This window comes from Carlito syrichta, unplaced genomic scaffold (assembly GCF_000164805.1).
Source record: "Carlito syrichta isolate Samal-C Ts95f unplaced genomic scaffold, Tarsius_syrichta-2.0.1 Scaffold308972, whole genome shotgun sequence".
Taxonomy (NCBI): domain Eukaryota; kingdom Metazoa; phylum Chordata; class Mammalia; order Primates; family Tarsiidae; genus Carlito; species Carlito syrichta.
In genome coordinates this window covers 31,743-44,315 of record NW_007253068.1, presented here as the reverse complement: position 1 = coordinate 44,315, position 12,573 = coordinate 31,743, and the positions used below count along the sequence as shown (strand labels likewise).

General features: G+C 38.7%; 1 protein-coding gene across 4 annotated transcripts in view; it reads left to right on the top strand.

Annotated features, from left to right (window-relative positions):
• The window catches only part of EPC1 (enhancer of polycomb homolog 1), a 113,144-nt gene extending 102,783 nt beyond the window's left edge, over positions 1-10,361 (top strand). For 3 of the 4 annotated variants that reach the window (XM_008066495.2, XM_008066494.2, XM_021716812.1), the window contains exons 11-14: positions 4,696-4,814; positions 5,765-5,906; positions 6,015-6,378; positions 8,993-10,361. In XM_008066495.2, the coding sequence (XP_008064686.1) occupies positions 4,696-4,814; positions 5,765-5,906; positions 6,015-6,378; positions 8,993-9,065 (698 nt within the window). In that variant the 3' untranslated portion in view covers positions 9,066-10,361. Of the gene's footprint in view, positions 1-4,695; positions 4,815-4,894; positions 4,964-5,764; positions 5,907-6,014; positions 6,379-8,992 lie in introns of all 4 variants that reach the window. The other variant, XM_021716811.1, reaches the window with a different exon arrangement.
• Positions 10,362-12,573: the final 2,212 nt, after the last annotated feature.

The following is a 12,573-nucleotide window of genomic DNA, read 5'->3' as shown; positions in this document are numbered from 1 at the left end:
ATCTGCTGGGGCTCCGGCGATCCTTCTGCCTCAGCCTTCCAAGTAGCTGGAACTACAGGTGCGCGCTACTACGCCTGGCTAATTTTTTGATTTATTGTAGAGATGAGATCTCACCAACTTGCCCAGGCGGGTCTTGAACCCGCGGGCTCAGGCAGTCAGTCCACTCACCTCAGCCTCCCAAGGGCGGGATTACAGGCTGAGCCACCGAACCAGCTCACTGAATATTTTAATTGTTAGATTTTGTGAATCCACAGGGCCTTCATCTTTATTCAAATGTTTCTCAAACTTTAGGTTCGTTTTTTGTTTTTATGTTTTTTAACTGTAGAAAGTGGATTTATCGCGTAACATCCACAACAAAGTCTGGAATACACAGGTAGTAAAATACATTCATTAATAGTTCTACAGTGGTATAGTGAAGTGCAAGGATATTCACACTAAGAGGAATATTTGACTACAAATAATCTCATGTCCATGTCATTTGCAGTCATGAGTTCAAGTCTGATCATAGTTTGCCACTGAGTGAATTACAGCAAACTTTGGTGTGTTTTTTTTTTGAGTTGGAGTCTCACTCTGTCACCCAGACTGGAGTGCAGTGGGACGCTCCCAGCCACTGCAACCTCTACCTGCTGGGCTCCGGCGATCCTTCCTGCCTCAGCCTTCCAAGTAGCCAGAACTATAGGCGCATGCTACTACACCCGGCTAATTTTTGATTTATTGTAGAGACAAGGTCTTGCCAAGTTGCCCGGGTAGGTCTCGAGCCCATGGGCTCAGGCAATCCACTTGCCTCAACCTCCCAAAATGCTGGGATTACAGGCTGAGCAAACTTTGGTTTTCAAAATAGATTTCTGAATGACTGATCAGGGCTCATGAATCCTGTGAACGCAAGCTAATTAGGGGGTCATACTTTAATAACTACCTGAAGAATCATTTTACTTTATTTCTTTAAAGTTACCTTTTTTCCTACATTAAAATAATGTTTTGTCTGTGTACTAAAAGAAATTTCTAATTCAAGGATATCTTTTAAAATAGACATTTGGTGGAGGGGTTTTGTTTTTGTCTTTTTTTTTTTTTAACAAGGTATATACATTTTGGTAATCTGGACTCTGTCTTCCCTAGCTGAATTTCCAAATTTAGTTTTTCCTAAGCACCTGTCACCCTCCCCAACCCCACTCCTTTGATCCTTTCTTTTTATCTCCTGCTGCTATAGGAGTGCAACTTACAGGACTGCAGTAGGAATTATAAGCCATTCCAGGCACTGATGCACACACCAGTGGTTTCCTTGTATGAGAAATTGACTCAAAAAGTCTTAGATTACTTCATCTAAACTCCTACCCAGAGAATCGTTTAGTTAGAAGCTATCAAAACAAAACTAGTTTCTAACTTCTGTCTGCCTAAACATTTTTAGTGAAGGCAAATTCAACAACTTTCTAAATTAAAAATTTGGTAATTTTTATTAGAAAGTTTGTCCATATATTGAACCAAAAACTACCTCCTTAAATGTTAAACCTACAGGTTCCTATTTTGCTCATGGAAACATACTAAGTATGCTCACTCTCCAGCATAATATAATGGCCTTCATATACTATTTGAAGTCCTGTCACACTTCCTGCCCTAGTTCCAGTTCCCGGTTCAACATTCAGCATTCTTACCTTTTAATCATATCCCATACTCCCCTACATAGACTCTTGTTTGTTAGGTGAAATAGATATATAGATATAGATGGTTTTTTAAAGCCCTTGATTCATATTGCTGGTACATAAAAAGTCCTGATTTATCTCTTGTAATTAATATTAAATCTAAAACAATTTTTGTCAATTTATTTTCAAATTTAAGCTGTCATTGATTTGGGGTTTTGTTTTTGTTTGTTTCCCCTCCCACTACTAAATCCATGTGACCTCAGAAGTTTCTTCATTTCTAGTATGAGTTTGTAGAAGGAAATCACCAAAGTTCCTTTTTTTTGGTTCTGTGAAACGGTTGTGATTCTAGATTTGGTGATTAGTCCACAAATAGTCATCTTGTCTATCTTTGTGTGAATTACAAACTTAACTACCACACTGTCACTAGAGGTAGAAATACAACTTAAAAATTTTCTACCTTGATATCTGAATTCATTCATAGAGATTTAGGGAGGTGAGGTATGGTCATTTTGTCTTATTTCCGTTTAGGATTCACTTAGACTTTGGAGTTACAATGGTATCATGACCTGAGAACTCTTCTAGATAAATTATAAAACCCAGTTCAGATTGTATTTGCCTAAATTTATTACCTTATCTTGTCCAAGCTTTCCTACTTATTCACATTGCCTTCTTTTGTATTAGAATTTTATTTCTCAGAAGAAATATAAAATCTTAGCATCTCATGGCTGATAAGGACCTTAATGATCACCTAATTTAATCTCTTTCACATTTTAGATGAAGATACTGGGTCCCAAAGATTGAATAACTTGCCCAAGAACACTCAGCTAATTATGACAGAGCCAAGAACCAAAAAAGTTAAGGACTTTTAGTCCCTAAACCTGTGGTTTTCATTACCATCACTTCTAGTTTATATGTTGCTCTTTGCATTTCTTCTCGATCATTTACCAAAAATGTTCAGGGAAAATTTTGTGACTAGATTCTGTCAACTTTAGCAGTATCTAAGAAATAGGCTAACATAATCAAAAATGTTGGTTGCATTTTTATTTACAACTCTGTATTGGGAGGAAATTAACAGTTGTGTTAAAAAGTGAAATTCACAAGACTTTCAGAGATCTAAGTTTAAGATGTTAAACAAGGCAAAAATACTTAGAACTTTATTCATATTTACTTTGATTATTACTAAATTTTTAATTAAAACATAAACACCAAAAAAATTCTACAGAAGACTACCTTCATTCATATAAAAGGAGTTTTGTATATGTAGATCTTCCGTGAATGCTAAATTATTTTCTGTATATGTGATGACTTGACCTTCCGAGAGTGGTTCATTTTTTTAAAAATGTATTTCCTTCCAGAAAAGTCAAGGCTTAGGCAACACACTCAAGCTTAGGAAATCAAAGTGTAAATCTCAAAAACATACTGGCAAAAATATCTTGTAAATTAAGGTTCTTTAGGTTCAAAAAATTGCTTTTTGTGGATTTGTTTTAAACATAAGGATAAATATTATGTTAATCATGAACATTCAGAACAGCCTTGATTTTTATAGATTTTCTTCAAGTTTTGATACAACACCTTTTTGTTAGATGGAAATGGTCATGTTGACAGAAAGTTATTTTTTATGTCAGTATTTCGATTTCAGATCTAAATAGGAAAAGGAACTCTAAGGGACAAATATCAGGTAAACAGATTTGCAGCACAAAATTTAAAAATCAATAGGAGAATTTTTCCAACAAGAAATTACTTTTTTTCTTTTGTAGCCCAAGAACTTAGTTCACCTCAAGTAGAAGAGCCTGTGCAGACACTAATAACTTAAGAGGATTTCTTGAATATTATTTCTCAATTTTCTGATCCGTTCAAAATATGGTGGAATTTGTATCTAAACATTTTCTAGTTGTACCAGGCAGAAGCAGTATCCTGGGGGACAGAAAAAGATTCTTCATGAGTTATAAGTAAAAATGATAAAACCTGATGAAGTAATATTCTGACTAAATTATGAAATTGTAGCTAAACAACAAGATAGGTGACAGTATTTTGAAAACATTAACCTTTAGACTGAGAAAACTTTGCGTGATTTATGGATTCCCTGGTACCCAGGGATGCATGATAACCCTTTTTTGTTTTAAAATAATTCTTATTTAAATATCACAGGCTTCTTAAAGAAGCTGTCAAAGTCAGAGGTATTGTGGTTGTATGTGCTTTTTTTTTTTTTTTCTTTTTTTAATTGGCAAGAAAAGAAAAAGGTTTCCTTTTTAAAAACTGCACACACTTTTTGGGGGGGTTAATAAATGAACATTTTTTTGTTTGTTTTTTTTAGAACTGAGCTCTCCATAGACAAACATAAGTAGCATAACACAGTGTCTTTCCTCAGACATCATTCTGTACAGTAAATCAACATAAACAACTCCGTTCTTATTGACTGGATTTTTTCCAGGTGGGTTAATTGGGTGGGGAAGATTAATTAACCTTAACATTGGAGCCTCTTTTCTTCCTGTTAAACGTAAAGGGTGAATTACTTTTTTTAAAGTATAAACCAACAACTGTAATCTTTCATATAGAGGAGATTTTTATAATGACTAAAATTAGAAAATATGCAGAACAGTATTTATACACAGAACTGTTAGGAATCATAATGCATTGGGAAGGGAGTATGGATACAATAGAAACCAAGTGGTAATTATCAGATTTCTTCTCAAGCTCAGTGCAAAGTTGAATTCCAAATCTGTGGATTTTAAAAGCTTTATTACCTTCTACGCTGTCTAGCGTGTGTCACAGCTTTACAAAAATAATGGTGTTGAAACTTGGGAAGTGAGCAGTTCTCTTTCCTATGTTTAATTCAGGAAGTTTAATTTTCTTTTTCTTTAAATTCATGCCACTCTAGTTAAGTGTGGTATCAAAAATGCTGAAATTTTCATTTGGAAGTGATCTTTAGCAGGATCATGAAACTTTGTCAAATGTTTTAATTTTTCACAAATTCTTTTTAATGCTGAATTTGTTTTGGTGTTGTGAAATGTGTATGATATCTGCATTTTCATAAAGTGGTTCCTTATTTTGTGTTCAGCATTTACAGCCGAACAATACCAGCAACATCAACAGCAACTGGCACTAATGCAGAAACAGCAGCTTGCACAAATTCAGCAACAGCAAGCAAATAGTAATTCCTCCACCAACACTTCACAGGTGAGGGATTTGTCTGTCTTATGATTATCCCTCATTGTTTCCCACCAGAGTTCATCTCTAATTACCAACTGTTGTCATAGAACCTTGCATCTAACCAGCAGAAAAGTGGCTTTCGCCTGAATATACAGGGTTTAGAAAGAACATTACAGGTGAGTATGGAAGTTGTTGCCTCTGCTCCCTATTTTAAAAAGTAAAACTGAAAAATACATAGTTAAATCAGATAGAGATGCTGTCTTCAAGTCTGACTTATAGTCTGTTAATGTACCTCATTAATATACAACATCACCTAGTTCTTTTTCTTGGGCATTTTAATTATTGTTAATATTTTTAAAACTTAACACCAAAATAACCTCTTGTACTGTTAAAAGAGATTACTTTTAAACCTGAAACATGACAGATGTTTGCCATTTAAACACATTTAGAACTTAAAGACTGAAATTAGGGTCTCTAAGCATCTTGCAAGAAAAGTTCATTTTTAAAAATTCAAGAGACCTCTCAATTTTAAGGTTAAAGTGTAGTGTGATATTGGATTACTTCTATTTCTAAAGGACTTGCTCTTATTGTCCCAAAGGTGCCTTTGGCTGTGTGTATGTGTGTGTGTATAGTTAGGTGAAAGAAGTTTACATATTCATTTTTTTCATTATGTGTACTTGCAAATCACTGAAATGTTCTACTAGCATCTTTCTTGTCCACCATTTTGTGTTGGAGGTTTGCTGTTTCCACATTATAAAAGACTTATTTTGGTAACTGACCCATATATATTACACATTGCCACATAGGAAGATTACTTTGTATTCTATGAAAAGTGATTTTGACTATCAAAAGAGATGAGATTTTAGTAGTTTGCCATTTTCAGTTATATTCAAACTGATTTTGGTATACCTGTATAGCTCTGATATTAATTTGAGACTAAGTAATACTGATTAGATTTCTTTTGTATTTTCTTTTAGGGTTTTGTTTCTAAGACTTTGGATTCTGCTAGTGCTCAATTTGCTGCTTCTGCTTTGGTGACATCAGAACAACTGATGGGATTCAAGATGAAGGATGATGTGGTGCTTGGAATTGGGGTGAATGGCATCCTTCCGGCCTCAGGTAAAGATAAAGACACTTAAGATGTTTTGATTATATTTATAATATATATCTGTCATACAGACAACAAAGTTGCACATTGTTTAGATGTTTCTTTCTTTTTCTCTTTAGGAGTATACAAGGGCTTACACCTCAGTAGTACTACACCAACAGCACTTGTCCATACAAGTCCGTCAACAGCAGGTTCAACTTTGTTACAGCCTTCAAATATTACACAGACTTCAAGTTCCCACAGTGCACTGAGTCATCAAGTAACTGCTGCCAATTCTGCAACAACTCAGGTTCTGATTGGGAACAACATTCGATTAACTGTACCTTCATCAGTTGCCACTGTAAACTCTATTGCTCCAATAAATGCACGACATATACCGAGGACTTTAAGTGCTGTTCCATCATCTGCCTTAAAGCTGGCTGCCGCAGCAAACTGTCAAGTTTCCAAGGTTCCATCTTCATCCTCTGTAGACTCAGTTCCAAGGTGAGTAGCTATTTCAAACCTAAAATGTGTGAAAGATATGAGCTCTAATGTAAAACCTCTGGCATTGCTCTTTACCTATGTCTTGGTGTTTTCTACTCTTCCTCTTATACATTAAAAAGATATAGATGATAATTAATTACTTATTTATTCAGCAGCTAAACAGGTAAATGTTAGAACTCAATAGTAGTTTGAATTTAAATGAAATGGTATAGTGAATATTGCATATATGATTTCTTTTTGTAACAATAGCTTATATTGCTCTCATTTCTCTTCTACCTTTGGAAGGATTGCCGGAGCCCAGCAGGTCGAGGCTGCGGTGGCCAGGAGCATGCCACTGAACTCCAGTCTGGCGACAGTGAGACTCCAACTCAAAAAAAAAAAAAAGAATTTTTGCTTAGCCAAAACATAATAGTTTTCTTTTGATTTTTAATTTGGGATCTTGCTCTGCTGTCCATGCTGGAGTGCAGTGGCACAATCACAGCTCACCAAAGCCTCGACCGCCTGGGCTCAAGTGGTCCTTCTGCCTCAGCCTCCCTAGTTGCTGGGACTATAGGCATGAGCCACCATGCCCAGCTGATTTGATTTTATTTTTTTGTAGAGGCGAGATCTGGCTGTGTTGCCTAGGCTGGGCTCAAACTTTCTGAGCTCAAGCTATCCTGCCTTAGCTCCCAAAGTGCTGGCATTACAGGCATGTGCCACCATGCACCCAGCCTAAACACAATAGTTTAAATATTAATGTTATTTAAAATCTTGCTGTTTACAAGGTAACATGGAGGAAACAAAAAGATAGGTGTTTTCAGTTTAGTTAGAAGACAAGCATAAAAATGTAAAAAGTTAAATAGTTAACTGTAGATAATAGGTGAAAATTATTCTAGAAACGTCACAAAGCATTATATGATTATCAAATTAATTTTATAGATGATAGATGATAGCTGTAATTTCAAGTTAAGGAGAAATCTTTTGCACTGGAGAGTTCTGTGAATGTTCTAACAAAATAAGATCAGATTTGATATGGGGTAGTATTTGGTTGGGGGCAAAGAGAAGAAAGGAAAAAAAGCAGGTAGAGTGGGCTAAACAAAAATATACAGTTGGAGAGATACAGGTGTTAAGAAGTTAACAAGTAAACTGGTTTTTCTGTAGATTTGGGAAGGTTTAGTAATTGAGATTGGAATGGCAGGAGGCGGCCAGACGGGAGCACTTTGAATGCCAGACCTGGTAGACTTCCTCAACCAGGAGTGGCTCAGAGGAGAGCAAGGTCTAAAGCAACAGGCAGTGGCCTTTAGTTTCCAAACCCTTGCATTTCTGCCTGTCTCTGAACTTAAGAAATAGTCATTGTCACTCAGTACTGTTCTATTCTTATTAGTATTCTGGGTCTGTTCTCAGCTAATCAATCAACTATGGTTCTGACTTATATATAATACCATTATTTTATTACTGTAGAATTGTATAAGAATGGAACATTTGCTGTGTGTGGAACTTTTATATCACTTGTCCTTCTGTTTCTAAAGATCAGGAAGCTAAGATCCAGATAAGCTATGAACTTCTCCAGGACACTCAACAATCTGGGTGACAGAGCAAATAAAATTCTGATGTTCTGATGATTTGCTTAGCACCTGACCTACTCAGCTCCATATTAGAACTGTGACTTAAACCCCAACATGAACCTCAGTCATGGTTGTTCCTTTTAATGAAACTTTTAAAAAAGGTTTAGTAGAAGAGGAAGGAGAAACAACAGTTACTAAACATGGGAATTCTTTATGTTTTTGTGACAGCTAGGTTGCTCAGGTGCTGCTACAATTTTTTTTTTTGAGTTGGAGTCTCACTGCATCGCCCAGACTGGAGTGCAGTGGCTGCTCCCGGCCACCGCAGCCTCGACCTGCTGGGCTCCGGCGATCCTTCCACCTCAGCCTTCCGCGTAGCTGGAACTACAGGCGCGCGCTACCACGCCCAGCTAATTTTTTGATTTATTGCAGAGATGAGGTCTCGCCAAGTTGCCCAGGCGGGTCTCGAACCCTCAGGCTCAGGCAATCCACTCACCTCAGCCTCCCAAAGGTGCGGGATTACAGACTGAGCCACTGAGCCCGGCTGCTGCTACAATTTTATTGGAATTCATAGTCGATCTTAGCCTGATTCCTTTTTTTTTTTTTTTTGAGTTGGAGTCTCACTCTGTCACCCAGACTAGAGTGCAGTGGCTGCTCCCGGCCACCGCAGCCTCGACCTGCTGGGCTCCGGTGATCCTTCCACCTCAGCCTTCCGAGTAACCAGAATTACAGGCACGCGCTACCACGCCCGGTTGATTTTTTGATTTTATTGTAGAGATGAGGTCTCGCCTGCCCAGGCGGGTCTCGAACCCATGGGCTCAGGCATTCCACTCACCTCAGCCTCCCAAAGGCGTGGGATTACAGGCTGAGCCATCGAGCCCGGCTAGCCTGATTTCTTAGTGTATGTTCCTGATGATAATAACATAATAAAGGTTCGTATTCCTCTGTTTGCTCTTTTGCCCCTAAAGAGTCAAATTTCTTCCTATTAAAAATAAAATTTTTTGAGATGATAGTCTGTATTTGCTAAATGTTTATGTTGCAGATAAGTAACTCATTGAACTTTATTTCCACAGGGAAAATCATGAATCAGAAAAGCCAGCACTGAACAACATAGCAGACAATACAGTAGCGATGGAGGTGACGTAGCTTCCTTGGGAGTGGAACTGCAGCCTGGGACTTGATTAGGTGCTATGCATCAGTAGCATTTTGAATGCAAGGGATGATGGAATGCAGCACATGCGTTTCTGTGGCAGCTGTGGGGACTTGACAGCAATGCTCATCTCTCATGCTTCAATTTTTCTTTTCTTACTGTTAATAGGAAAAAAATCAACATCTGTAAATTAAGAATACAGCAATTATCTGTACAGTACTGCATATTTGTAATACCCTTGTATATATGTTACTTGAATACAGAAATGTTCATTTGTGATGCTTTGCACTTGGGGGTGGGAGGGTGGGAGGGAAAAACTTGCAACAAAGAGTGTGAGATGTGAGATTGTATAGAGATGAAGTGTCATCACATCATGTGCATGGTGCGGAACCTGCTGTTTTATCTATTTATTGTGCCGTGTTTACAGTTTTTTGTACACTGTACCTTCATTGGTTCCTGTGCTGTAGTAAATGTGTTAGGTAGCTGTGGACTCCTTGGTATTTTGTAAATGGTATAACATAACTTGGTTCCCCTCTGGGTCCTTGAGTTTTCTGTGTATCATGTGAAAAAAATGGTGACATACATACAGAATTTTACAAAAAAAAAAAGGCATCAGTTTTTAAAAATGGGGAATGTACTGTTAAATGGGGATCTCCTGGTCTACTATCATTAGGACAAGTAACAAGCTAAAAATGAAGTCTCTTGAATCTTCCCGTCCCCAGTGTGCCCACAAAGCCGTGGGTGGTTTCTGGTACTTAAAGCACTAATGTTATGTTGCTGCTCTACAAACAGCCCAGTAGTCCCATTTCCTTCCACACCAAAAAGTGTTAAATCAAGTATGCAAATGGAGTCCTTACAACTGGAGTTTATGTTGTCTTGCCCTTTTTTTAGCACAAAAAAATGTACTTTTTTATTGTCGAATTGTTTAAAAGACTTCATTCTTTACTTGTTCTTACAAAAAGGATATAAGGGAGAAGAATGCAGTAATTGCTGTACGTGTATCATCATTCCAGTTTCTAAAAACAGCCAGCCAGCTTTTTTCCTTTTAAGATTCTCCAGAAGGCTGCAAGGCCAGAACCACAAATATCGGGTGCCTTCCTTTGGAAATATTTGACCTCTCTTCTGTGAAGAGAATGGTACTTAACAGACTACTACTAGTGCTTTGTCAGTACCGAAGTCTGAATGCCCAGTCCAATGGCATACATTATCCTTAAGGTTTTTAATCCCACCTGGAAAAATTGTGATAGAATTCTCACAAAATAAACCCAGGGCATTACATGTTGACAAACTAATGTGTAGTGGTCTTTTGCTTTTATTTTCAACCCAAGAACTTTGTGTGACTTTAATTGCAATCATTCAGTAAAGGAGGGGATGCAAATGGGGAGTGATTACTTAAGTTCATTTTTTTCAACAGTTATTTATTGAATGACTACTATACCTGGAGCTGTTTTAGGTCCTACAACAGTGAAAAAAATTCCTGCCCTCATGAGCCTTATAATCTCATTAGGGGAGAACAACTAAGTAAATACATTTTAAAATATAAGTATTAGAAAAGTAAAGCAAGGAAGGGAAAAAGCAGTGTCAATGTGGGTTGTGGTTCTAAGTAGGGTAGTTAAGGGCGGGCTCACAGCTAGTTGCAAATGAGCAGAAATGTGAAGTTAAGAAAAGCATTCAAGGCAAAGAAGAAAAGTACAAAGAAACTGAGGTGGGAGTATGCCTTGTGCTGAGAACAGCTGTGTGACTGGAGCAGAGCAAGAGCGTGGAGGATCCATATTGTAAGGGCCTTGGCTTTTCCTCTGCTTGCAGAAAGGATTTGAAGCAGCGGAGTGAGGTGATCTGAAGAGGCTCACACTGGGCCTTGGTATTCAGAATAGAATGTAGGCTGTAGGAGGAGCCCAGTTAGGAAGCTCATTGAGTAATCCAAACCAGAGATGATAATAGTAACAATGGTGGTAGTGAGAAGTGGTTGAATTCGGTTTGTATTTTTAAAAGTTCTTACTGAATATACATGTAAGGGACATGACAGAGGAAGAGTTAAGGATGACTTCAGGGTCTTTGGCTTGAGCAACGGACCACACTGAAAACCCCTGTGGGAGCAGTGAGTTTGGGGAAGATCAGAAGGTCAGTTTTGAACTATTAGAGATACCCATTAGGCATCCAAATAGAGATGTCAAGTAGGCAGTGGCATATGAAAATCTGGAATATAGAGAAGAGATTTGAGTTGGAGACACAAACTTTATTACGTTCATAGTTTAAAGTCATGGGTCTGGGTGAGATCACCAAGAGAATGGTATTAAATCTATGTAATACAGCTGTCAGTCATGGGATGTTTTAGAATTATGTTTACCAACTGGGCTCAGTGGCTCAGCCTGTAATCCCAACACTTTAGGAGGCCGAGGCGAGTGGATTGCCTGAGCCCTCGGGTTCAAGACCATCCTGGGCAACTTGGTGAGACCGCGTCTCTACAATAAATCAAAAATTAGCCGAGTGTGGAAGTGTGCACCTATAGTTCCGGCTGCTTAGAAGGCTGAGGTGGAAGGATCACTGGAGCCCAGCAGGGCAAGGCTGCGGTGGCCAGGAGCGGCCACTGCACTCCAGTCTGGGCGACAGAGTGAGACTCCAACTCAAAAATAAATAAATAAATAAACTCAAGACTCTCCAGAGGAGGGGGAATTCCTGGACCCCCTACAGCAGATATTGTACAGGAGCATGATGTTAGACAACCACAGAAACCTGGATTTTCTAGGTCTTGCTGTCTCTAAGCCAGACCTGATCAAGAGTCTGGAGCAAAGGAAAGAGCCCTGGGATATGAAGAGACACAGCATGTTAGCCAAACTTCCAGGCTCTGGTGACCGCCACTGTACTTTATTCCTCTATGAGTGCAATCTTTTTTGATTCCACACATCAGTGAGATGTCGATCTTGGAATTGACGAGTAGAATGTATATTTTGTGGTTGTTGGGCGAGTGTTTTGTAGGCATCTATTAAGTCATCTGGTCTAGGGTCACACTGAGGTTCTGCGTCTCCTTGTTGATTTTTTGCCTCCATGATCTATCTAGGGCAGGGGTCCTCAAACTACGGCCTGCGGGCCACATGCGGCCCGCCAAGAACATTTATCAGGCCCACCGGGTGTTTTTGCCTCCGCTGCCTGTCCTGCCTAGCAGCCGACTCATCCGGGCCACAGTGCACATGTGTGGAATGTGCGTCGCACTCTCCGACTCCCCTCCTCTCCGACTCCCCGCCTCTCTGGCTCCACTCCTCTCAGTAATCTCAGGAACCATGCACTCAAAATGGCAACCATCTTTGGCAGCACTTATATCTGTGAACAGACTTTTTCCAGAATGAAACATCTGAAATCTCCAACCAGATCTAGACTGACTGATGCACACTTGCATCACTTGTTACAACTAGCAGTGACAAATATGGAACCGGACATTGACCATCTCATTAGCCAAAAGCAGGCCCATAGTTCCCATTGAAATACTGGTAAGTTTGTTGATTTAAC